At 41.9% G+C, this 27,991-nt stretch overlaps 1 protein-coding gene across 4 annotated transcripts in view; it reads left to right on the top strand.

Moving 5' to 3' along the window:
* RAPGEF5 (Rap guanine nucleotide exchange factor 5) overlaps positions 1-27,991 on the top strand; it is a 232,373-nt gene that overhangs the window by 104,495 nt on the left and 99,887 nt on the right. For 2 of the 4 annotated variants that reach the window (XM_043462812.1, XM_043462811.1), the window contains exons 8-9: positions 14,173-14,246; positions 25,352-25,477. In XM_043462812.1, coding sequence (XP_043318747.1) covers positions 14,173-14,246; positions 25,352-25,477 — 200 coding nt within the window. Of the gene's footprint in view, positions 1-14,172; positions 14,247-25,048; positions 25,478-27,991 lie in introns of those variants that run through there. The other 2 variants (XM_043462814.1, XM_043462813.1) reach the window with 2 other exon arrangements.

The following is a 27,991-nucleotide window of genomic DNA, read 5'->3' as shown; positions in this document are numbered from 1 at the left end:
CCCTGCTACAGGCTCCAGTCAGCCCCTGGCCTGGATGAGGGCAATTCCACAGCCAGCCCCTCTTCCCAGGCCATGGAGATACTTCTGAGTCCTTCCAGACTTCCCATCCAGGGAAGGAAGAGAAGCTCAGAAAAGTCATCCCTACCCCTTGTCTGCTCCAAGCCTTATGGTGCTCACAGATGGTCCCCTGTGAGTGTGCTGGCCCCTTGTGGGGCTGGGGTAGGGCTCAAGACCATCTCCCGCCGTGTGTCACAGCCCTGTAGGTGTGCTAACCAGCACTCCCATCCTCAGTGTCCCCTCAATCATCCACCCACCCCAGCCTTAGAGCCAAGCCCACCGGGGGGCTCAGGCCCACTGGTCTGACCTGTTTCTGCCTCCTCTTTCTGCTGCCCCATCCCGTGATCCACTTGTAGCACCACTGGGATGGGCTTGACCTTTTCTTACCATTACTTCCTGACTGTCTCCTTGAGGGGGATAAACCTGTGGCTTAGCTATCCCAGGAGAGAGAACTCTGCAATCTAAGACTTTTAGAGTTCTTCATGTGCAAAGGAGAGTGAACTTTCAAGCCTATTATCTTGCTGCAAAATTCTTTGGGTGTCAGAATACAAATATGATTGGCTTTGTCTTTATGCTCTTTATCTTCTGCTCTACCCAGGGTCTGATTAGGGAGAAGATTCCATCCAGAGATGAAAATGGAGAAGAAAAAAGCACATTACATGCTTTGTAGCTTAAAGTAATTACCCTTGATTAAGCACTTGACTTCCATCCTTTTTTCCGCACACCTACCGTGTGGGCTTGTGGTTCTAATCATCCCCTTCTGCAGATAATGAAGTTTAAGATTGGTGAGTTGATGTAACTTGACAAAGGTCATATACTAGGAATAGTGTAGAAGTGATGCCATATTTTCTCCCATATGAGTAATAAAAGGGCATTAAAAAAAAATTCAGTGGGATAGAGTTCATTGAAGGTTAAGGAAAGTGTTCAGACATTTCCTAGCCTCCTCTTGGCCTATCTGCTCCCTCCCATCCCCACATTGATTGAGTGATTGGACCGTTTGGTGTCTTTGCTTGTATCAGTATTTACAAACACAAGGACTTTGAGGGGATTCTTGGTGGTTCCTCTGCATGTTTTAGAATTTCACTGTAATGTCAAGGGAAGATTCAGCAGTACAATTGCAGACAATTCAGGAACAACAACAACAGAAAAATAGCATCATGTGAGAAGTATTTTAATGTAAAAAAACATTACTTTTGGAATGTAGACTCCTTGCCTACTATAAAACCTTAGTTAACAAGACTCTGTGTAGATCTGACCTGTTATGTTTTCTGGTTTACAGTCCTTGAGGCAAAATTTCGTAGCTGTGAAAAGCAATTTAAGAGACTCAGGTTCAGTTCTGGCTTAGTCCCTTACTGTGAAGTAACGGCTCCCAGACATTTGTTTTCTTGTTCTGTGAAATGGAGCAAAGGGTGTATGCCTCTGGGGCTTCTGGAGGTGGGAGAGAGTTAGATAGCGTAAAGCGTGAAGCTGGCATGTAGTTACGCTTAGAAATAATTTTCTTTTTCTCTTATTTCTGGCTGCATCTTGCAGCACCTGGGAACTTAGTTCCCCAACCAGGAATCAGACCTGTGCTGCCTGCAGTGACAGTGTGGGGTCTTAACCTCTGGACCGCCAGGGAGGTCCCAGATATCATTTTGTTTTACTCCCTGAGATAAATATTGTAAAACTTTATCATTCTTGGGTGAAACTATACAGAGTAGTGGGGTCTGTTTAAATGAAGGAACGTCTTAAGGTGTCTGAACACCACTGCTGCTCAAGTCTTTAGTCACAGGGTTACCCTGAACCTGTCCTGTCACTAGAACACAGTTCTTGCAAGGTGTTTAAAAATGAAAGCCCTTCTGACTCCCAAGAAAAATGGTGAAGAAAAATATTGCTAAGGTTAACGCAACTTTTTCATTGAGGTTTTATTTTAGTTGGTTTGTATACAATCCATCTTTGCATTAAAAGGAAACTTGTTTATTTCCAGTACATTTCTTCACAAGAAGGGCAACCGAACAGGCTGCTGGGCTCAGGTACTGATGAATTCTTTATTACTCTCACCAATGGAGCAAATATTTATGCTCTAATTAAAGGATACACTTTGCTCTGGTGACGTTACCATTTTTCTCTGTTGAATAACTTTTCCATTGGCTGGACATTAATGTATTAAATGTGACTCCAAAGAAAACACCTAATAGGTAAAAACCTGTTAAGAAGTGGAGGAAAGAAAGTTTGGAGGGTCGAGTCCTCTACAAGGCAAAGGCAAAAGAGCTGCAATGGAATCCTCTCTGCCTGGGGGCAGGGCTAAATCACACCATCAGTCAGGAGACAAGGAAACAGCCAGAGTCCGTCTCTCGGTGGCTTGAGCTGGCTCCAGGCAATCGTGCGGAGTGTGGAGTATCTGATGAAGGAGATGATGAAGGAGATGGCAGGTTTTCACCTACCTTTGGTTTTAGCCTCCGCACCGTAGATTTATTATGTTGTCCGAGTGCCGTGAATTCCCACTTCTCAGCACATCAATAGTCAAATGTTGGTAAAAGTAGAACATTAGTATTGAGCTCCTTGTGTGCTGTTATGTTCTGTAAGTGGCAAGAGGCAGGAGTCTTCAGGGATGGGGGCGTGACAGGACCAGGCTGGCGATCTGGAAGTGGAGCAGCTGAGTGGAGAATGGATGGAGGGAGGGGCTGGCTCAGAGGCTGTGGCAATAGTGGCGGAAAGGCGAGAGGTGGCATGGTCATAAGCTATGACGGTGGCAGGGAGCAAGAGGGACAGAAACGTCTCAGAGGTAAAAGTGACAGGGTCTAGTGAGAGACGGATATGAGGGCTGAGGAGAAAGAAGACTGTGCAGGCTCCTGGTGGTGATCTGAACTAAGTACAGACCCCAGGAGGAGGGAGAGGCCTGTAAGACATACTGTGTGTGATGCACGCGACTTCAGACCTCCGTGTCCTCCCATTGTATTAAATTGATGACTCTTTTTTGAGGGCAGAGGTGGTGCCGCTTCACATGCCATAGCAGCTTGTATGGAGCAGACATGTGAGGGTCTGTGAAATGAGCATCCTCAGCATGTAAGCGGAGATGTGGGCCTGGCACTCAGAGAAGCGGGCAGAGATGGAGACACAGATTTGGGAATAACCCGCATAATGGGGAAAGCTGAAACCATAGGAACAGATAATATCACTGAGGAGAGAGGAAAGAGCCTGCAGGAAACTTGCATTTTTTTTTAGAGGGTTTCAACCTGATAAGGACCCAGAAAAGAAAGTTTCAAACAACAGTCTCAAGTTCAGCTGACAGGCTGAATAGATCGAGACAGAGAGAGTGGTTGTTGGTCAGCTTTCAAAGAAAGGTTGAATGGCACTGGATGGACCAGATTATAATACCCTGACATGGTAGGATTGTAAATTGGTACAGCCACTGTGGAAACAGTATGGAGAATCCTCAAAAAATTGACTATTGTGTGATCCAGCAATTCCACCTCTGGGAATATATCCAAAAGAAACGAAAACACTAACTTGAAAAGGTATCTGCACCCCCATTTCATAACAGCATTATTTACAGCAGCCAAGACATGGAAGCAGCCTAAGTGTCCACTGATGGGTGAATGGATATAGAAAAACCAAACTCATTGAAAAAGAGATGAGATTTGTGGTTACCAGAGGCACAGAGTTGGGGAAGGGGGAGATGGAGCAAGGTGGTCAAAAGATACAAACTTCCAGTTATAAGACAAATGAGTACCTGTGGTATACAGTACCTATAGCTAGCACTGCTCTATGATACATAGAGAGTAAATCCTAAGAATATTCATCACAATGAAATTTTTTTCCTTTTTTTATTATTGTATCTGTAAGAGAAGATGGATGTTAGCTGAACTGACTGTAGTAATCACTTCTGTACGTGTTAAACTTATACAGTGATGTATGTCAATTATTATTCAGTAAAACTGGAAAAAAGAATACATAAAACTTTAAAGAGTTAAAAGAATATTAAAAATACTATATGACATAACTCAATGGTAAATTCTGACCTCTATTTTTCAAATTTCACTACTAAAAACATATATAGCAATTAGGTAAGGCTTGTAACTGCTTTTCCCCTTACTTTTTAAAGATTAGAAAAGATCTGAGCATTTGGGAGCACTTGTGGATATATATAGATAACATGGCCTTCACTGGTGGCTCAGATAGTAAGCCATCCGCCTGCAATCCAGGAGACCTTGGTTCAATCCCTGGTTCGAGAAGATCCCCTGGAGAAGGGAATGGCAGCCCACTCCAGTTTCCTTGTCTGGGACATCCCATGGACAGAGGAGCCTAGCAGCTGATAGCCCGTGGGTTCGCAAAGAGTTGGACAGGACTGAGTGACTCAATGAATACGCTCTGTCAGCATGTCTTGCTGGTAGCTCACTTCCATGTCTTCTCACAGGGCTGCTCTCCTTGATGTAGTGGATAGAGTCTTGTTGAGGGGGCTCGTAAGATAAATACCACGACCTTTTTCCAGGAATGGCACTGAAAACATAGCTAGTTATTTGGATAATGAGAAATGGGATTCTGCCTCCCATGGCTGGGAATACCTTCTGTGTTTTCCTAACATATTTGTGTTCACAACCTGCAGGATACACAGAGGAGTCTGACCTGGCATACATCTAATTCCAGGTTTGTGAGAAATACTTAACTTTACTAGTTGCAGTACATTTTGACTTTTAATTTTTTTTCCTATTCTTTCCACTGTATTCTGTTCTATTTCATTGAAAAAGAAATGGAAAGAAGTCCTGGTCAGGATCCACATGAATGATTTTGCAGTTTGACCAGCTGTTACGGCTCTATCCTTGACTGAGGGCGACTTTAACTGCCACGGACGCAACATTTTATACAGGAGGATTGTATAAAATGAGAATGTTTTTGCATGCCTAACTCTGTAGGTTTTTTGAACATCAGATGAGACCCTTTATGAAAGAGCTTTTCCTCTGTAAAAGTACTGCACAGGTGAAGGGTGACATTTTTGCCAAAACTTTAATTCTTGGCAGAGTACTCAATGAATTACATTTCTTAACTCGATTTGCTGATTTCTTACATTGAAACACTAAATTTCTGTCTGTAATATGATTTTTGGTTGATTTGTAAATTAAAAAAAAATAGTCTGGTTGATTTTCAAAGAGCGCTCTCAACTATAGTCACTTAGTACATTACAGTCGTTGCATTTAATGACCAGTTGGTTTGGCTTTGACTTTTACAACATTGAGCAGGAATTAAGTAAACGTCATTCTGAAAGAGCATCAGTTCCTCTTGTGTTTCAGTAACAGTTTTAACAGAGTTATTAGGAGAGTTTTCTTAGCAACCATCCCAGTTAAGTCATGGGGAGAGAGAACCTCTTGTCCCCAAGGCAGCAAGACGGTGACAGTCAGGATAATCCTGGCATCCTCAGAGGCTGACACCAGTAGCCCCTCTTGAATTGCTCTTGGCTAACCTCAGAGATGCAGACGACACCACCCTTATGGCAGAAAGTGAAGAACTAAAGAGCCTCTTGATGAAAGTGAAAGAGGAGAGTTGGCTTAAAGCTCAACATTCAGAAAACTAAGATCATGGTATCTGGTCCCATCACTTCATGGGAAATAGATGGGGGAACAGTGGAAACAGTGGCTGACTATTTTTTGGGCTCCAAAATCACTGCAGATGGTGACTGCAGCGACGAAATTGAAAGACACTTATTCCTAGGAAGGAAAGTTATGACCAACCTAGACAACATGTTAAAAAGCAGAGACATTAACTTGTCAACAAAGGTCTGTCTAGTCAAGGCTATGGTTTTTTCAGTAGTCATGTATGGATGTGAGAGTTGGACTATAAAGAAAGCTGAGCGCCAAAGGATTGATGCTTTTGAACTGTGGTGTTGGAGAAGACTCTTGAGAGTCCCTTGGACTGCAAGGAGATCCAACCAGTCCATCCTAAAGGAAATCAGTCCTGAACATTCATCGAAGGACTGATGCTGAAGCTGAAACTTCAACCCTTTGGCCACCTGATGCGAAGAGCTGATTCATTTGAAAAGTTTTCCCTGATGCTAGGAAAACTTGAGGGCAGGAGGAGAAGGGGACGACGGAGGATGAGATGGTTGGATGGCATCACCGACTCAGTGGACATGAGTTTGGGTAAACTCCAGAGTTGGTGATGGACAGGGAGGCCTGGTGTGCTGCAGTTCATGGGGTCACAAAGAGCTGGACACAACTGAGCAACTGATCTGAACTGAACTTACAAAGAGATAGAATTAAACCCAGTACTCTTATGTGATTTAGTGCTAATTAATCCACATATAGTCTTAATTCTCTTGTGGGCTCTCTGTTTACCATTTGAAGTGTATGCCTCAGGTCTTGTACTGTGACTTTTGTTGTGATAAGTTATTTTCAAAGACCTTTTCTGGCTCTTGGACTCTGTGTGTTGAGAGATAAGCGGATGGTTTGTGTTGGCAGAGAGCAAGGCTTCGAGCCTGTTGGTCCCAGAAGCTGTCATTCCTGTATCTTTGTGCCATGGGAGGGAACCGTCCAGAATCAATATTTGCAGAGGAAAATTTCCTCCAGCAGATTCTTATTCTGATCAGATAAAAGAATTCAGCTCAAAATCCAAGTAACTGCTTCCTCCTTGTTCTGCCAGATGAGCCACACTCTGAGGAGGCATGGAGAGAGAAAGTGCCCCCATACGTAGTCGTAGACATTGATCTTCACATTAAAGCATCAATAAGGCATTCTCTTTTAGGTGTCATCCATGAGACTTCATGGGGTGATTATAAATCCTCAGAAGGCCACAATAAATAAGGTGTTGTTTTTTTTTTTTTTTCCCCAAGTGGTATACGTGAGCCACTAGCTATAAATACATTCTTAGAATCATATTTTTTTCAGTATTTCCAATAAAGTAATGTTGTGTGTAGTAAGAGACCACACTCTTTTCTTCATTATCAGGGTGCCGAGGTTGAGTTCAGCAGCACTTTGAGTGTCTCTTCATTACCCATGTTGCGATCAGCTGAGTTACCTCTGTGACGTGCCTTTAATGTACTTCTGTTACTAATTCTGTCTCTGTTAACCAACATATAACCTTGGGCAGCACATTTTGAGGTCTTCAATATGTGATAAGTAATGTCGTATTGTTGTTGAGGAAAAGCAAGAAATACAGGACTGAATTCTTATCCCAAGTATGCCTTTTTTGGTAATCTTCCCTTTGTTTGGTTCTAGTTGTATGTACTAAGAATTATGTCTAAATTTCAAAAATAGTGTGAACTCTCAATCATGAAATTATAATTCACCATCCTGCATGTTTTCTGAATGTTGAGTTTTAAGCCAACTTTTTCACTTTCCTCTTTCACTTTCATCAAGAGGCTCTTTAGTTCTTTACTCTCTACCATAAGAGTGGTATCACCTGCATATCTGAGGCTATTGACATTCCTCCCAGCAATCTTGATTCCAGCTTGTGCTTCATCCAGCCCAGTGTTTCTCATGATGTACTCTGCATATAAATTAAATAAGCAGGGTGACAATATACAACTTTGATGTACTCCTTTCCCTATTTGGAACCAGTCGGTTGTTCCATGTCCAGTTCTAACTGTTGCTTCCTGACCTGCACACAGATTTCTCAAGAGGCAGGTCAGGTGGTCTGCCAGACTTCCCATCTCTTTAAGAATTTTCCAGAACTTGTTGTGGTCCACACAGTCAAAGGCTTTGGCATAGTAAATAAAGCAAAAGTAGATGTTTTTATGGAACTCTCTTGCTTTTTTGATGATCCAACAGATGTTAGCAATTTGATCTCTGATTCCTCTGCCTTTTCTAAACCCAGCTTGAACATCTGGAAGTTCACGGTTCATGTGCTGTTGAAGCCTGGCTTGGAGAATTTTGAGCATCACTTTACTAGCATGTGAGATGAGTGCAATTATGTGATGGTTTGAGCATTCTTTGGCATTGCCTTTCTTTGGGATTGGAATGAAAACACGTTTTCTAGTCCTGTGGCCACTGTTGAGTTTTCCAAACTTGCTAGCATATAGAATGCCTCACTTGCACAGCATCATCTTTTAGTATTTGAAAAAGCTCAACTGGAATTCCATCATCTTCACTATCTTTGTTCATAGTGATGCTTCCTAAGGCCCACTTGACTTTGTATTCCAGGATATCTGGTTCTAGGTGAGTGAACACACCGTTGTGGGTATCTGGGTCATGAAGATCTTTTTTGTATAGTTCTTCTGCATATTCTTGCCACCTCTTCTTAATATCTTCTGCTTCTGTTAGGTCCATACCATTTCTGTTTTTTATTGTGCCCATCTTTGCATGAAATGTTCCCTTATTAGCTCTAATTTTCTTGAAGAAATCTCTAGACTTTCCCATTCTGTTGTTTTCCTCTGTTTCTTTACATTGATCACTGAGGAAGACCTTCTTATCTCTCCATGCTGTTCTTTGGAACTCTGCATTCAAACGTGTATATCTTTCCTTTTCTCCTTTGCCTTTAGCTTCTCTTCTTTTCTCAGCTATTTGTAAGGCCTCCTTAGACAACCATTTTGCCTTTTTGCAGTTCATTTTCTTGTGGATGGTCTTGAGCACTGCCTCCTACAAGTCATGAACCTCTGGCCATAGTTCTTCAGGTACTCTGTCTATCAGATCTAATCCCTTGAATCTATTTGTTACTTCCACTGTCTAATCGTAAGGGATTTGATTTAGGTCATACCTGAATGGTCTAGTGATTTTTCCCTAGTTTCTTCAATTTAAGAAAGTGAAAGAGGAGAGTGAAAAAGTTGGCTTAAAGCTCAACGTTCAGAAAACTAAGATCATGGCATCTGGTCCCATCACTTCATGGCAAATAGATGGGGAAACAGTGACAGACTTTATTTTTTTGGACTCCAAAATCACTGCAGATGGTGACTGCAGCCATGAAATTAAAAGACACTTACTCCTTGGAAGAAAAGTCATGACCAACCTAGATAGCATATTAAAAAGCAGAGACATTACTTTACCAATAAACGTCCATCTAGTCAAAGCTATGGTTTTTCCAGTAGTCATGTGTGGATGTGAGAGTTGGACTATAAATAAAGCTAAGTGCTGAAGAATTGATGCTTTTGAACTGTGGTGTTGAAGAAGACTCTTAAGAGTCCCTTGAACTGCAGGGAGATCCAGCCAGTCCATCCTAAAGGAGATCAGTCCTGAACATTCACTGGAAGGACTGATGCTGAAGCTGAAACTCCAATCCTTTGGCCACGTGATGCGAAGAACTGACTCATTGGAAAAGACCCTGATGCTGGGAGGGATTGGGGGCAGGACGAGAAGGACATGACAGAGGATGCGATGGCTGGATGGCATCACCGACTCAATGGGCATGGGTTTGAGTGAACTCCGGGAATTGGTGATGGACAGGGAGGCCTGGCATGCTGCAGTCCATGGGATCACGAAGAGTTGGACAAGACTGAGCGACTGAACTAACTGAACTGACTGACTGATCCTGCATGTTGTATGATGCAGTATAATAACATGAAAAAAAGAAATGCATAGATATCAGAAGATTATTGTTTTAAAAACAGAAACATGCATTTAACAGGCCAAAATACTCCAAAATTTAATTTTCTTTTTTTTTCATCAAAACTAAAACTTTAAAGAGCAAAAATTCAAATAAAGCATAAATTAAGTGCCAAGGTATAGTGAGTACTTAATGCAGGCATAGTTGTTCCCTGTTGGCATATTGTTGACTTGCCCTCTAGGAACACTGTTCCTTGTTACAGGATGAAGAAAGGGTTCTTACAATATTTCAGATAGTTTACTTATTTCTACAACCCACTGCATTTTTAAGTAGAATTGTAGATGCTATTTTGTATTTTAATATTCCCTTTTCATTTATGTCTCTAGTTTTTCAGAGAAAATATTAGTGTTGTTTCTTTTTATTCTTAAATTTCCTCCTAATTGGGCAACAGTAGCAACAGAGGGCCCCCTTTGAACAAGCGTGAATGGAACTTTTTGCTGAAAACAGAAGAAAAGCTTCTGTCGACTTCTGTTGTTCCTGCCTTGCTTTATAATGCTCAGCTGGTAGGAGTTATCCTGGTTTTCCATGGAGTTTAAGAAAAGACTTTCCCTCTCTTCTTTTTTCATAAATGGCTGTGAAAAGCATAGCTTAGGTATGTAGGTGTAATCAGTGTGTGCCTTTTTGGTCACTTGGGGAGAAATTGTTCATCTCAGTTAATTTTTACAGCACTCTCAGTGTGTGCGCAGCATTCTAGGTGGGCACCATGGCGAGTGCCACACAGTGGGCATAAGAGACACGTAAAAGCAAAAGGTACATGAAATAATGCTTGAAGGAATACAGAGTAGAGAGCATAGTACTTAAAAGTACACAAAACGGTGCCAGCTAAATCCGAAAGCACAGTGGGCTACCTCACTGTCGGTAGGGTGCTGTGTTTGGGGCCTGCTGTTGATGGAGAAGGCAAAAAGAATAAGTGGTACAGTGGGCACAAGCAATGACTTATTCTACTCAGGTATCATTCTGGATTGCCTTTTCTCACTAATCTCCCTGCCACCCGCCCCCCGACCCCACTCCCATGCAGTCCCTTGCCTCTGGTATTCAGTTCATGGCAAATTATGTCTCAGAAACACAGCTCAGATTCTCCCTGTTGCTTCAGCTCATCTGGCCCCCTCACCCCACCCCGGTCTGTGCTGCGGTCATTTCTAGCCCAGGTGGTAAGCCATGGTCACCTAACTGGGCTCCCTGCTTCCTGTCTTGCTTCTCCTAAGCCTGGTCCCCTCAAAGCAGGTAAATAGAACTTTTGAAAATAGACATCACGTCATGCAGTTCCCAATTTAAAATTCCGTAGCCAGGCTTCGGAATATGTGAACCATGAACTTCCAGATGTTCAAGCTGGTTTTAGAAAAGGCAGAGGAACCAGAGATCAATTGCCAACATCTGCTGGATCATCGAAAAAGCAAGAGAGTTCCAGAAAAACATCTATTTCTGCTTTACTGACTATGCTAAAGCCTTTGACTGCATGGATCACAATAAACTGTGGAAAATTCTTAAAGAGATGGGAGTACCAGACCACCTGACCTGCCTCTTGAGAAACCCGTATGCAGGTTAGGAAGCAACAGTTAGAACTGGACATGGAACAACAGACTGGTTCCAAATAGGAAAAGGAGTATGTCAAGGCTGTATATTGTCACCCTGCTTATTTTACTTATATGCAGAGTACATCATGAGAAATGCTGGGCTGGAAGAAGCACAAGCTGGAATCAAGATTTCCGGGAGAAATACCAATAACCTCAGATATGCAGATGACACCACCCTTATGGCAGAAAGTGAAGAGGAACTAAAAAGCCTCTTGATGAAAGTGAAAGAGGAGAGTGAAAAAATTGGCTTAAAGCTCAACATTCAGAAAACTAAGATCATGGCATCCAGTCCCATCACTTCATGGGAAATAGATGGGGAAACAGTGGAAACAGTGTCAGACTTTATTTTTCTGGGCTCCAAAATCACTGCGCATGGTGATTGCAGCCATGAAATTAAAAGATGCTTGCTCCTTGGAAGGAAAGTTATGACCAACCTAAACAGCATATTAAAAAGCAGAGACATTACTTTGTCAACAAAGGTCCGTCTAATCAAGGCTATGGTTTTTCCAGTGGTCATGTATGGATGTGAGAATTGGACTGTGAAGAAAGCTGAGCGCTGAAAAATTGATGCTTTTGAACTGTGGTGTTGGAGAAGACTCTTCAGAGTCCCTTGGACTGCAAGGAGATCCAACCAGTCCATCCTAAAGGAGTCCTGGGTGTTCATTGGAAGGACTGATGCTGAAGCTGAAACTCCAATACTTTGGCCACCTCATGCGAAGAGTTGACTCATTTGAAAAGACCCTGATGCTGGGAAAGATTGAAGGCAGGAGGAGAGAGGGGCGACAGAGGATGAGATGGTTGGATGACATCATTGACTCGATGGACATGGGTTTGGGTGGACTCCGGGAGTTGGTGATGGATGGGGAGGCCTGGCATGCTGCGGTTCATGGGGTAGCAAAGAGCCAGGCGCGACTGAACTGAACTGAGTGACCCCCTGCCCCCCAACCCCATGTTCTCAGACTCACATCCACATTGCGGTCCATGCTCTCTCCAGGCCTGGCTTGCATCACTCTCACCCGCCATGTGCCTCAACCCCCAGTCTCAGCACAAGTATCGCTTCTTCAGAGAAGCAGCACGCCTGGCCTGCTCTCCACAGTGACTTCCCTCAGTTGGTTTTCCGTCATTTCCCTATTTATTATGATCTTTACTCCTATCTAGTTTTTAAAGATTATTGTTCTAATAATTGTGATTGTTACTAGTTGCAGCAGTAGTTGTTAGCCATCCCCCAGGTGATGTGTGTCCTTCACGAGGTCAGAGGCTTACCTGTCTTGTTCACAGGTGTAATCCCAGTGCCAGGCACCTAGCAGGTGCTAAGTACATATTTGTTAAAATGGCAGAGCAAGCTGTGTAAGGAGAAAAATGATGAAATCATGGAGTTTGCATCAGAGCTGGGTACACTACATTCTGACATTGAATGTCAGTGGGAAGTCAGAGAAGAGGAAGCCAGAGAGTTCAAGGATGACCTTCCGTGATGAACAGTGTTCAGAGTTGATAAGATAAGCAATACAGAGGCCAGAGCAGTGTACTTATTGTTGTATTTTCTGAGGCTAATTATTAACAGTTCTGCTCAAGCTAGATTTTAGTAAGGAGAGGCTGGAATCAGGGGCTCTGTGGTAGGAGGTTATTGCACCAGTGCAGAAAGGGTGACAAGGACTTTGATAGAGAGATGCTGCAGAAATATGGGAGAAGAGGTCAATTCAAGACTCCATAGTTTAGAATTTTGTGGTAATAATGCTCCATGCAGTCCAAATATAAAATAATCATGCTTCTTCCAGCATTCCCACTCCTGGGCATATATCCAGAGAAAACTCTTAATTCAAAAAGATCCATGCACCCCAAAGCTCACTGCAGCACTATTTACAAAAGCCAAGATATGGAAGCACCTTAATGTACACTGACAGAGGAATGGATAAGGAAGATGTGGTACAGATATACAGTGGAATTTCACTCAGTCATTAAAAAGAATGAAATAATGCCATTTGTAACAACATGGATGTACCTAGAGGTTATCACACTAATTGAAGTAAGGCAGAAAGAGAAAGACAGATATCATAGCATATCACTTACATGTGGAATCTCAAAAAATGATACAAATGAACTTATTTCTAAAACAGAAACAGATTCATAGACTTAGAAAACAAATGTATTGTTACCAAAAGGGGAAGTTGGGGCATGGATAAATTACAAGTTTGGGATTAGCAGATGAACAGTACTACATGTAAAATAGATAAATAACAAGGTCCTACTGTATAGTACAGGCAGCTATATTCAATATCTTGTAATAAACTATAATGGAAAAGAATCTAAAAAAGAATATCCATATGTATAACTGAATCACTTTACTATATACTTGAAACTAAGACAACATTGTAAATTATACTCTAATTTTAAGAAAAATCATGCTTCCTTCATAATATGTGTTAGTTGCTCAGTCATGTCTGACTCTTTTGTGACCCCATGGACTATAGCCCTCCAGGCTTCTCTGCCCATGGATTTCCCAGGCAAGAATACTGGAATGGGTTGCTATTCCATTCTCCAGGGGATCTTCCCAACTCAGGGATTGAACCTAGGTCTCTGGTGTTGCAGGCAGAGTCTTTACCGTCTGAGCCATCTGGGATAACACTAAACTATTAGCCCAAAAAATGACATAAAAATATGGTGTTCTCACGTGAACTGGGTAGCAGTCTTTCTCTCTACCCCAGATCCCCTTTGGTAAAGCACAGAACTGGCATGATGATGTCTGGGTGGGCTGAGGTGACAAGGAGAATTGAGATCGGATATCTCCAGCGCTACTGGTTTAACAAATGAGATAATGAGTGTGAAAAATGCCCAGTGTATTAGTGAAACTATTCATCCAAATAATTTATTGTAAAAAATAGTAGTGATACTTACTTTTTGGGTCTCTACCTAACATTCTTTTTTCCTGCCAAATTGCCATCTGAAAAGAAAATGACCTGAAACAATTTTCTTATGATGCTACGTTTGCTTAATATTGTTCTTTTTCTTTCTTTCTTTCTTTTTTTTTTTACTTAAGCACTTGCACAAGATGAAGAGAACAGTGACAAACAGGTGACCGTGACAGAGGCTGAAGGTGCTGCGGATCCTCAGGTGTGACTCGCTCTGGGAGGCCCGTCCCTGCGCCCTTCTTCTGTGCTGAGTGGTGAGAGAGCACAGGTGTAGGCAGGTGGCCCAGGTCTCCCCTTCTGTGTTCTGTGAAATCATGGGAATGGAGCACTTATTTTTGATTAGGAGATATTCTACAAGAAAGGCCTGAAATTGCTCATTATCTTTATAATTTGATTCAGGGGAGAAGGACAGGTATGGAGACAGCCCCCACTTCCCAGAGGAAGCAAGCCAAGTAAGTGAAGAACCAGGGGAGACCACCCTGGGGCCATCCGCCCCTTGGAGATGGCAGAGTCAGCCTGGGACAGAGCCCAACAGATCCATGTGGTACCTCCCCTGGCAGAGTTTCCGTACCCACCCCCAGCATTTATCTCGTGGCGCAGACATACTTTTAGTAGCAGCTGACCTCCAAATAGTATGGCAGCATAAAAACTTTGGACACCCTCCTGCTGTAAACTTTATGTAAATGCAGAGGATTGGAAGTTTCTTTGTGGGGACAGCAGGGAGAGAAACAGAACAGATGGCATAAGGACTTTTATTTGCAAAGTCCCCAGCAATTCACCTCCGCTCCTCGGAATTCCACTGCCTTGACACCCATCTATAGCGCTATGTGATGTGGCTGAATACCTAGTTGCATTAAAGCAATTTCTTAACCCTTTTGAGGGTTAGATGACTCATCGCTAAACCTACCTGATAGGGAAGTTGTGAGGATTAAAAAGAGAAGTGTGTTGAATAAGAAAGCCATGGGATTTTATTATACACAAGAAAGAGAAAAGAGTGGGTTCAGGGGAGTCCACTATTTGGAAATCATGTTGTGTACAGAGCGGTGGGGTTGACTGATCTACCCAGGGAGAAGAGTCGGACAGACTCTACACTCAGGGTGAAAGGAGGAGGAAAACGAAAACAGACAAGCCCATCTGAGCCCTTACTAAGTGGGGGGTGTTGCTGGGTTCTCCTCACTAGACCTGCAGAGGAGATGCCCTCTCAGGGTTGTGATGATGGTATCCTGGTATCAAGTAGGTCCAAACTCATCAAAATGGGTACATTAAATGTGTGCAACTTGTTGTATTTCAAGTATACCTCAGTAGGCCTGGTGAAGAAAAGATGCTTAGTTTGGTTGACCCCTCGCACTCCACTTTTAAAGTTGTAAATCTGTGGATTCAGGTCAGAATAATCACATTAACTTTGTTAGGCAGGATTGCATAGGTTTTCATGGCCTAATAAGTTCATATAAAGACTTGTTTGGAATTGTTTTGCTGGGGTCATACTCAGAATGCGGCAATCCACAGGCTTATACTGCAATTACTTTTCAGGCTTCCAAGTAAACCTAGGCAGGGATTGCTTTCTCAAAGGTTTCTTAAAGCATTAAGTTATTAGTGGGACATTTTATTTATTATTTAGTTTCTCAACTTAAACTTCTAGTTTTAATTTATTTTGGACTTATTCTGTGGGCAAAGGTCTGTGTTAATGTAGTTCTATTCCTTTGTGTATCTCAAATGGATATGCAGAGCTTGCTCTACAAAATTTTGAGATTTTTTGTCAGCAGTGGTGACATCTCTGACTTGAAACTGGTGAATCTATAATTAGATCAGGAACAGATTCTTTTTAAGTTGGGGAGTCATGAGTTAATTCAGTGGGGTGCCTGACTGTGAGTGTTAGAGGCCTGGACAGCTGTCACCTCCACTGACGTGTCTGAGGAGGTCTGATTCTCTCTCACAATGAGAGGGGCCGCTTTTAATGGCTTAATCCTGCAGGTCCATCTATTCAAATGTGCTGAGTGGACTCACCAGGGGTTCAGGTTGTACAGGGCAAGCTTAAAGAAAACATCCAGAGTTTCTCCATCACATATCTAGACAGATTTAGAAATAAATGTATGTGTGTGCTCATGGGTATAAACATGTGCACTTTCCACAAAAATTTATTCATTTGATACTTGTGTGTGTGTGTGTATGTATGTAAAAATTAATCAAGCACCTTTATGCCAGGCTTTTATGGTATTTCATATTATGGCAGTCTTCACTTCAGAGCATGTTATCATCCAGTTAAATGCAAACTGGTTTCTCATTCCTTCCCTGTATGTGATGAAATATGTCACTACAGGAAAAACTTCCTGTGGCTGTTGAAAACTTTAGGTGTACAAAGGGTTAAGCCAGTTACTAACTCTGGAGAGACTGGGCCTTGTTGTGCAAAGGTTTCTCTACCAGAAAATGAGTTCTCTCCTCCTATGCTGGTTTTCTGCTGGAGAAACTTCCTGTTTCCATGCAGTGATGTGTATGCACAGTGAAGGGAGCGTGCAGCCTGGTTTACATCCCACCCCTTTTTCCTCATAGTTGGTGCCTGTAGGCAAGTTCTGTAGTGTCTCTAAACTTGCGTGTTCCTTTAGAGTGGGATCATTTGTCACCAAAGTGTCCAAAGTATCCCCACTATGCTAGGCAGTGACTAGCATGCTTGGTTTTCATCTTTGTAAAGTGGAGATGTTACGAAGCTGAAATGAAGCAACATAACAAAAGCCTGCCATTCTGGCACAGAAAAGAGTTGAATGTCAGGCCACACCCATGAGGTTAAGAGCTGCTGCCTCCTGGGCCAGGCTGCCAGGGCTCTGGGCTGGGCTCTGATCCAGCACCTCGGGCAAGTTACTCTGCTCTCTGGTGTCCCATGATGCTTTTCTTTAGAGTATCGAGAGTTAACACTTAGATAACACTTCAGATGCACTCTCCTAAGGCCTTTGTTTTTATTACTGTATTTTAAAACCTCACAACAAACCCTATGAGGCTGATAATATAATTACCACCACTTTACAGATGAACTGCTGATGCCGAAAGCAAAAGCTTTTCTGTACACCGGTGTACAGCTGAATCGCATCTCAGAGACAGAATTTTGGATGAAGTAGAAAAGGATAGCCTTTTTACTTTGCCAGACAAAGGGGTCACAGCGGACTCCTGCCTTGAAAAACTGTGTGTGTACCCTCGCCCCTCCTCCAGAAAGCTTTGATGAAGAGTTTTATAACAATACTTCCCAAGGGTGAGTTTGCTGACAAGATGAGGGGGTGTGTGCTCTGCTTAGTCACTCAGTCCTGTCTGACTTTGCGACCCCATGGACTGTAGCCTGTCAGGCTTTTCTCTCCATGGGGATTCTCTAAGCAAAAATACTGGAGTGAGTTGCCATGCCCTCCTCCAGGAGATCTTCCCAAGTCAGGGATCGAACCCAGGTCTCCCACATTGTAGGTGGATTCTTTAGTATCTGAGCCACCAAGGAAGCCCAAGAATGTTGGAGTGGGTAGCCTATCTCTTATCCAGGGGAACTTCCTGACCCAGGAATTGAACCAGGCCTCCTGCATTGCAGGTGGATTCTTTACCAGCTGAGCCACCAGGAAGGGTGTGCTAGGGTCTCCTAATCTTGATGAGCTTCTCTGGTTCTGGCTCTGGCTCTTGCCTCTGGTGGTTTCTTGGTTCTCCCTCCCTTGATTAGCAACTGAATCTGCCCTTTGGAACTCAGGGAAGCTCCTGGAGGCTGGAAATTGCCCCCAAGCAACAGGGGACAAAAAGGCCTGTCCCCCATGCCTGGGGAGCCCCAAAGGACCCTGCTAGGATTCACTGTGAAGTGGTGGGGATGGGAATCCAAGCAAGGTAGTCTGATTCCAATATTCTTGCTTGTAACCACTGTGCTAAACAGCCTTCCTAACAGCTCTGAAACGGAGATAATTGTTCTGAAGGTTAATGAGTGTATGTGAAGCAGAACAGCGCCTGGCATACAGTAAGTTCTCAGCAAAAGTTAGCCTCCTGGTCTTCTCATGACTGTCTGTTGCATTATGTTTTGGTTTGAGAATCTATGGTGTCTATCAGGGCTGGGCTACAGGGTTACTCTGCCCTCCATTGTGGTGTCTGCATATCAGAAAGCATTCTAGACCTTCACTCATTATAACCATTTACATAGGACTAAAGGGTTAAATCATCTTACCAAAATGTATAGAATTTTTTCAGGTTCTAGTTTAAGGGTTGTAATGAGATATTCAATGAATAACTTACAGCATTTTGAACTTTAGAAATTCTCCCTGTTTATGCAGGTGGCCACTGGATTCAGTGATTATTTTGTCTCCTATTCCTCCATTGGACTCAATCATTTTATTATTAACTGATGATAACTTAATTATGAAAATTGATTACCAAATAGTTCATGATTGTTGTATCAGTAGCGAAAGTGTTTTTTTTCCAAAATAGACTGAAGAAAGCTCTTGTTTAAGGTTGTGATAGCTATCATAGAAAACAGATGATACTTTTAAATCTTTTGTGTTAGAATATATTAAATTTACTATTCTCTTTCTGTTTTGTTTTTTTTTAAACCACTTTATTATTTGCTCAGCTTTGGTGCTCTGCTTTGCAGAATGGTCAATAATGTATAAGATCTGAGCTGTAATTTCTTTCAGGTCAAAACAAGGTAAAATATGGTGACTTCTCTATTCTAGTCTGAAAGTTCAAAGAATTAAATATATGTAATGAATGAACCTCTTACTTCATCAATTACATTAAATCTGTGATGTATGTAGCTTCATCAGAAGAGATAGTTATGTAATACAATAGAGGAAAAAAAGTGTTTGAGGGAAGTAAGAGTCATAAATTCCATGTAGCTCTGGTTTCTGCCGCCTTCTGTGTTCTGGAGGCAATTTGGCACAATGCAGCATCACACACTGTTGGTATAGGATGGTGTGGTCTAGTAACACAGGTGATTCCACAAGGGAGGAGGACTGGAGGAACGAATCTCCCTGAACTTGCACTGTGAGGGACCAAAAGTCACTGGATGCTTTCCCAGGCACTGTGATGCCCCAGAATGGTGTTGAGGCCTATCCTTGTGATGCCCGGGGCATTAGTAAACCTGCCTTTACCATCACACTTTGCATCACATTTACTTTTCACTGTGACTGCTTCTTGATCCTTTCCCCAGTTATCAAAGGGTACATTTTTCTAGTCCATCTAGTAGAATATTTGTCATCATTTTCTTTCTCTGAAGAAATTTGAGAAAATGAATAATAAAAATGAAATTATTATTTATTAATATTTTAATTTATAATGAATTAACTTTTGAATTTTCCTGAAAAGAATTCTTACTGTTTTCTCGATTTGAAATAGGTATGTGCCATTTGATAATGTAATATAGCATCCCAGTCAATCAGTGTTTTATTCTGTCATTTGGGCTTTCTGTTTAAAGTAGCAAAAAAATTTTTTTCACGAATTTCTAGTCAAGATTTAATTTTTGAAGAAATGAAGCTATTATATAGTAATCAATTCTAATTTACCCACATACCCTGAATTTATGTTGAAAAGCGTTGTTATTACAAAAGTCCTTTCATGAAAGGTATTCTTTTTCATCCTGGTTTTCCTTCCCTTTGAATAGCAATTTTGGCATGATGCTTTTTCTAAGTGTTATAGAAAAGCTGATTTTTAAAGTTATGCAGGAAATGCTTCCATATATAGAACTGTGCTCTTTCACCTTATGTCATAAAGGTTGTTCATTTATCATCCTTGTAGCTTTTCCTAAGGGAATTCTGTCCACGTTTCATTTTATCCCTGAAAGAATGGACCAAACATTTTTATGACTCCATTTATAAAGGAAACAGACTTTTCATTTACATACATTTCTCTTCTCAAATACTGAAAATCATATGGATAACTTTAATTATGCATTACAGAGTTGTTTTTTTTCCCCCAAAGCAGACCTTGAAATAAGGCTCTTAAATCACTCTTCTGACTGACTGTTACACGTTCATCTTTTATTTTTTCCTGGCCTAGATTATTAGGTAAACAGTTTATAATTAATTTCACATAGATAAATTAATAGTCCTGGCATGTGAAAGTCTAGATCAAGGGCTGTTAGTTATCTTGCCTCTCTTGCCATAACAAAGCTCTCAAAATATATTAATAAATTCATGGCTTTTTGAATTAAATCACTAAATTACAGAACTGTGAAAGGAACCCCCTGGAGAACATCTGGTTGAGCATGGTATTTCCAAAGAGGACTGTCTTATAAAACTATCTAGGATATACGGGCATCTCTCCAGGCTTAAAGTTCTCTAGGGAGTGAAGAAGCTTTCATAACCCTCCTTGAAAGCCTTTTTTGAGAGTTATATATGAGTGCTATCGAACTGATTGTCATGTGAAATGCATCTAGAAATTATGCAAGAGACCAGAAAATCTAGATCACAATATTCCTTTTAAAATTATAAGGTAATTTAATTACAAACATCAAAAAATTAAGCCAATCTGAAAACCCATTTTTTATTTTTTTTTTATTTATTTTTTTTTTTGAAAACCCATTTTTTAAAGTAATAGCATTTTGTGTTTAAAATACATAATTTGTAAACCCAAGTATCTGGTACTGATGAAAATGTATTTCCTCAAGAAAGAAATGTGTCTAGGATCCTAAGCAAGAAGCTCATGTTCACACAGAAGCCAAAAAAATAGTCAAGGTCTCTTAACTTTCTTCTCCTCAGTCCTATCGTTTTGTTGCTGATGATATTATCAGTTATATTCTAAGGATAGGTGTGGAACCCACAGACAGAAGTAAAGACTCTGTCCAAACTGGCATCTGTGGAAGCTTGGCCCAGGTGTTTGGAGCCAGTGCTGGTGAGAAGAGGGAGCAGGCTCATTCTCACTTGGCAGGTCGGTTAGCTCGAGGAGCTCTCCTCCGTGTACCATCCCAGCCGGGCCCATCCCACTCGTGGCCTCTGTTACCCCAGGCTGCCACCCCAGGGAGCAGGCAGAGATGGGGACCAATCCATCACACTGCTGAGTCAGCAGCTGTGCAGCAGGTCCAGAGCTTACAGGGTCATTAACACCCTCTCTCCTCTAGCAAGACAGTGTATTACATACTGGGAGAATGACACGGATGGAGAGAGAAGAAGTCCTAGATGGTCAGCATAAATGGACTTTCTGGATAACAGAGATACAATCCTCTAAGTATCAAAACATTTAAAGAATGTTGATCATTTTTGTCTAGGTATTTCCCAGAATAATTTCCTTGCCTTCTTAGTTTTAAAGGAAGATCCTTAATTCCACTGGTCCTCTTTTTACTCTGTGGCAGTGATTAAAAGAGCATCTTCAAGATTGGCCCATTTGTTTAGCATTAGCTCAGTTATGGACTCCATTAAAATCCTGATAAAGCAGCATGTCCTAAGGAGGATGGCTAGAATGGTAAAAGGATCTAAAAATAAAATCAAGTGGGTCCTTACTAATGCTTGGCAGTCTGATTCTATTCTTGTTGTCCAGTTTCCTATTCTCTCAGGTCAGAAGTTGAGAAACCACAGTCTCCTGCCTGTTTTGTAAATAAAGTGTTATTGGAACACAGCTGTGCTCATTCACTTACATACTGTCCATTGCTCCATTTGTGTTAAACTTGCACGGTGGCTCAGACAGTAAAGAATCTGCCTTCTGATGCAAGAGACCCAAGTTCAATCCCTGGGTAAGGAAGATCCCCTAGAGAAGGGAATGGCATCCCTCTCCAGTATTCTTTCTTGCCTGGAGAATCCCATGGACAGAGGAGCCTAGTGGACTACAGTCTGTGGAGTTGCAAAGAGTTGGACACAACTGAGCAACTAACACTTTCACTCTCACTTTGGGTCCTTACACCAGAACCACACAGCCCACTGACCCTAGAATATTTACACTCTGGCCCTTTACAGACAAAGGTTTGCTTACCCTTGGAACTGAAATGACTGTTACATGCTCTCTTTTGTTATGCTTCCAGCATCTTCTCAGAGTCCTTACTCTCAGCTAATTACCTGAATTGTTGTTTCTGAAATAGAGGTCTTCAAGAAAGAATTTCCATGTTCTTGTCACCAGATATGCCAGCCTACCTGCACTTCTCCCCCTGTATCCTCCCCTCCTGTTACAGTGAGGGAAGTATTCACATGCATGTTTCTGAGGGTTGATCTTTATGCTCTCTTTCCTACTCAGGCACGTTTCCTAAAAATGCCATCTCTCTAGCCCATGCCATCAAATTTCTCTCTACACGGGATGATTTCTAATAAAGATAAAAGTGCTGGAATATCCCTCACCTTAAACGAGCAACCAGAGCTCCCTGCAGCGTCACTTTTTAACTAGTGCCCCGTTCTTGAAATAAAACTCCTTAAAAGAGTTGTCTCTCATTCTCTGTGAAGCCCATGTGAATAAAACTTGTCCCCCCACCACTTTTTTTCCTCCAAAAAAATAGTTATACTCAAAGTCACCAATTACTTTTGTTAAATTCAATGTCAGTTGTTTGAGCTCCTCTTATTTGATGTTTCAGCTACACTGAATACAGCTTTTCACTCCCCCCTCCTTGAAAACACCATCTTCACTACTCACCAGGTTCTCCTCCTAGAGCCCTCCTCATTCTCCTTTCCAGATTAGTCATCTTTGTTGTTTAGTTGCTAAGTCATGTCCAACTCTTTGTAACCCCATGGACTGTAGCCCACCAGGCTTCTCTGTCCATGGGATTCTCCAGGCAAGAATACTGCAGTGGGTTGCCATTTTCTTCTCAGGGGATCTTTCTGGGATCAAAATTGAGTCTCCAGATTCTTTACCACTGATCCACCAGGGAGGGAGGCCTCACTCTTCATCTTCCCAGTATCTAAATATTAGACTCAATTCATGGATTTCTTCTCTTCTTTGTTTGCATCACCCCATTGGTAACCTTAGTCCTTCCTCTAGCTTAAATACCATCTACCCTATGATGACTCCCATCCCCAGCTTAGTCTTCTCTGGATCTCCTGACAGCCAGCCCGGCAGCTCCGAATGGGTGTCTTAATAGGCATGTCCCATACCAGACTGCCCCCCCAAAAGTCTCCCAATCTCAGGAGCTGACAGCCCCTACCCTTCTAGTCACTCAGGCGAAATATCAGGGAGACAACCATTTCTGCTGGTCCTACCTTTGAAATAGATCCAGAATCTAACCACTTCCGACCATCTCTGCCACTGCCATTTCTTCTTCCAAACCATTTCTTGTCTGAAGACCAATCTTAATTGGCCTTGTAGCTTCAACTGCTCTTCCCCGCTTAACAGTGTTTCCTCAACCCAGAAGATGGAATGATCCTGTTAAAAGATAAGTTGGATCATTCCAGTCCTATGTTCAAAACATGTTAAAGTCTTCTTCCATCTTGTTCAGAAAAAGAGTGTAAACCTCTTGCACGTCCTGTGCTGAAGCTACACGTCCTGGTCCAGCATCAACTCTCTGAACTGTCCCACAGGTCTCCCCTCAGCAGCTCCGCTGCAGCCCTGATGTGGTCTTCCCTCATCCCGGAACACGCTGAACACTCCCAGACCTCGGGGCCACTGAGCTTCTGTTCCTCTGCCGGGAACGTCCTTCACTCCCCTTCGGTCTCCTCTCAGATGTCAACCAACGAATCCTTCTCTGTCTCTTACCCTCCTTTCTTTTCCTTCTTATCACATACCACCATCTGATTTTTCATATCTGTCTGTTAATGTAATCCACATTTCCTATTTAATGTAAGCTACATGACATGTGACTTGGGCTTTATTGTTATTCACCACTGTATTCTTAGAACCTGTAATAGATCTTGGTGCATGGTTGTTCCAATAAAAGCAGTTGAGTGAGTGACTGACTGAATGAATGAATAAAATAGGAAGGTAGGGGAATATACATGAGGAATGCAAAAAGGAGGACATCATAGGTATTGGTATTTAAATATTTAGCAGATCGTCATATTGGATAAAAAGTAGACACACTTTCAGTTGCTTTAAAGGGCAGTGCTAGTTCTCATGGATTGAAGTTCAGTGGTTTCAGAATTTTGTCTAGCGTGATAAGGGGCTTTCCAGTACTTCTGGCTCTCCAGCACTGCACAGCCTGTCTTAAGATAAACTGAGATCCTTGTCTAAGGAAACCCTGGAGACAAACTGGAAAACCACTTGTGAAGCATGCGGTAAAAATAAATCCCTGACTTTGGTGGAGAAATTCCACTTGCCATTCCAGGGGAATCTGATTTGGGCCACTTCCGATTTTCTTGTTTGTTTGTTTCCTTCCTATTTGTTGGAGAAAATGCTAGATAAGGAGCTGTCCTTGCCCTTAGGAGTAACTACTTAGTCACTGCTTTGCATGGATGGTTCCATTTTTCTGATGCCCACTCAAAAAAATGTGTGTCTTCAGTACAGACTATTAAGATCCTAAGGTTGTGATCACTTGCTGCCCCTTTCTCTGTATTTGGTCACATTGCTGGGTCCATTCAAATCCTGTCGATTGTAAAGGGTAAAACGAGGATTTGATAGTTTTGGCCATTCCTGCCAGGAGTAAGTTAAGATTTCTTTTTAGGTCATTTCCTCATATGTCAGTGTGAACCATTTTTGAAAGAATTTGAGTAGAAACTGTTCAGAGTGTGTGTTAACAATGAACATTTTTTTTCTTATCAAAATCCTAGATTCTTTTTCATATTATCATCATTACTTGGTGCTTGGGTCTAATGAAAAATATGGTGCTTTGTGGACCATTTCTAAACTCTGAGTATGTTTGAAGTTTTCTTTTTGCAGTTGATTTTTAATAACTTTCTACCACATTTCATGCAACATTGGAGGTATTTTACTGATATTGCCCCACAGTAACTTTTCAGTTTCGAAAGAAAAGAATTTCTTGTGCTTTTCTTGTGAACTGTATATTTGTACATGGAATGAGCTGGTGGAGCTAAGGAGTTAGGAGGTTGTGCACTGTTATTTTTAGTACTCTATCACTTCACCCTGATTGCCGGAGTAGTTCCTGGCTAACTTTCCCATGAGTTTTTAACCTCTTGCTGGGCTTATGTAACAGGAAACAGGCTGTCAGGAACAAATAGTGGCATATCAGGAGCACCCTTTAGCAGCAAATGATTCAGTTTTCTCTGCCTTTCCCTCTCTTAAAGTAGACTGATAAATGATCTCAACTTAAGTCTTTCGGTGCGGCATTCCTAGGTTAAGTTTCAGTTTTGGAGAGGCAAAATATTTTTACCAAGACCATGATTCAATCCAGGCGACAAGAGAAGATGAGTGTATTATAAGGTGAACTATTCAGTGAGCAGTGTCATGTCCTGGGACTGTGGATTTAAGTATATCTTTGCTTTTTCTCCAACTCTTAAGGCTGGCATGATGTGCAAACTTCAGGAGAGAGATGATATCGGGCGAATCGAACTGGTCCAGAAGCTGGCAAGAGAAAACTGTCAGTTTTTGCAGACGGACAAAAAAGAACAGGAGAAATCTGAACACGTAAGCACTTTTCCTCTTGGGAATGCAGGTTTGAGGGGGTGGAAAGTGTTTCTGCCTGGTTGTATGTTTGAAGGGAAGAATATTTTATTTTAAATTCTTTGGGCTTGGGTTTTTTTTTTTTTTTTCCCCTCCAAAAGCATGCTTCTTAGTAAAAGAGAATGACAACTGCTCTAATTTTCTAGGCCAGTGGTTTATGACACTGGATTTAGAAGCAGTCTCTTCACAGAAGTAGATTGTGTAGAAATATAAGAATGCACAGGAGCACATGTGAATGCATGTCTATTTGATAGCTTCCAGGCTTGACTTGGGGAGTTTCACCCCATCAGAAACTCTGTGGAGTATGAATTCTAAAAGAACATTCTGATGTACTTTTATGTTGAGCCCAGGGGGTGGATCTAGTTATCAAGCAAATAAGTCCTAACTCAAGAAGTAGGTGAGAACAGAGGAACAGATTCTAGATGCTTAGACCCAGCGGCAGAGTCAGAAGGGCGTTTTCCCAGTATTTCATGAACGTTTGTGTTCCAACAAGAGTTATATTGTTTAGATGCAGTTAGACTGGAGGGAAGGGACGCTTTGCTCCGTTGTCCTGAAAGCAGTTATTCAGCCTGAGCCTTAGAACCAAGAACGCTGCGGTCATGCTGGGGAGACAATGGGACCACTCACTTCGGCTCCACATTGTTGTCTGTTGACTTCGTGTTGTTGTTTGTAAGGCCTCACCCTCCATGCTGAGCCTTCCAGGATTGCTCATGAAGGGGAAAATACCCCCGTGTGTATGAACGTGTCTTTTCTCTGACTTTTAATCTTTGCTGAAATTTTGTTTTCAACCCTTTGCAAGGGAGCAGAATTGGTTCATGCTCATTCTGCTCCGAGACCATCAATACAAACACCAGGGATTGACGGAGCGGGAGAGGAGGGGAGAGGTCCCAGGATGGCAGGCTGTTCCATTTGATCACGTAACACATCTATAGCAGTGTGGCATCGAGTCATTAGCTATCAGCGTCTCAAGGGGGAGAACAATTAGGCAGTTTCAGAGCCTGCAGTGGCAGTTATCTCAGAGGTGACTGTTGGCTTTAAGTTTGAGTGGACGTCTCAGGAGCCTTCACCTCAGTGGGTACTACTTAAGGAACTTTCTTGTGTTGTTAAAAACACTCCAGAGGTTAACTATATGGAAGACTGACTCCTAACCTCTTCTGCATCCATAGAATATCCCAGTGCATGTCTTAAATTTCTCAAAACAATGTTCCTTTTGATTCATCTTAGTTAGAAGAGCAGTCGTTTTCATATGCTATATTTTACCGATTTCAGGGTGTTCTCCCCTCCTTCCTCCACACACATCTTAGAATTTCTGAAATCAGGATGAGTCTTAACAGTTGATGATATGAAAATATGCCCTAGTTTAATTGGGAGCATTTCTCTTCCCTAGTGGTCCTTAAAAAGGATGACATATTATACAATGGAGAAGGAAATGGCAACCCACTCCAGTATTCTTGCCTGGAAAATCCCATGGACAGAGGAGCCTGGGACAGTTCATAGGGCTGCAAAGTCAGACAAAACTGAGTGACGGAGCACACATTATACAATGGATTGTATATTCAATTCAGTGGATCAGTAACAACCTGAGGGGAGAGAGAGATCTTTTAAAATCAAACCAATAGAGTAACCCTTCCCCCTTCCTCAAGGTCAGAAATCACCAGCCTTAGGCCATAGACAGCTTTATGCTTAATAAAAAGCTACCTGTGTTGCCTTTGCCTTATTAGTTTAATCCAGAATATTATAGTTACAGTTAATGAGAATATAATACCCTCCAAATACATAGTAACAAATCTGAAAGTGCAGCTGTTAATGACTTTGACCATGAGATGGAAATTTAGTGGTGGAAGGTTTGCGACTCTGCTTACGGTTGTGTACTCACTGTTCTCTTTAAACCTTTATTTTAAGATGGTAGAAAAGAACACTATGGTTTTTTACTTCTTGTATGAATGTCGTAATATGGATGCATTAACAGCTCTGAAGATTGTGTCCTTCTGAGGGGAAAGATGATGTATAAATAAATAGTGGAATGATGGCCTTTTCTGTTTAGACTTTTCCTGCTGAAGCTGACAGTCAGGAAAGGTGAATGTGAAGGATCTTTCTTCCTTCATGATAAATATGAACTTAGTTATTCTGTGATCTCCCTCCTTCAAGCTGACACCAGCTGAGCTCTCAAGGCTAAGACTTCCACAGTGCACCACCAAATGGAACCTTTGACACTGGATGCTTCCTGCACCTTTTGCAGTTGTTTGTTAGGAATAAAAACCACCTGTTGGATTATTTCACTCTTTTGTCTTAAGCACTCGATATAGCAATCCCTTTGCTTGCCCACTGAGTTCAGTGTCCATGAGCTGGTTGCAGCATTTTCATTTTTCCTGCCCTCACTTTCTTTTCAGCATCAGTCATCTGTTCTTGTCTATGAAAACACGCAGAATATACAGAGGAAACTGCAATTTACTTAATGTAAACTTACTTCTGCAGTTT

This window comes from Cervus canadensis, chromosome 3, assembly GCF_019320065.1.
Source record: "Cervus canadensis isolate Bull #8, Minnesota chromosome 3, ASM1932006v1, whole genome shotgun sequence".
Taxonomy (NCBI): Eukaryota; Metazoa; Chordata; class Mammalia; order Artiodactyla; family Cervidae; genus Cervus; species Cervus canadensis.
Note: the sequence above shows the minus strand (reverse complement) of the source record. Positions and strands in the feature narration are given on the sequence as shown.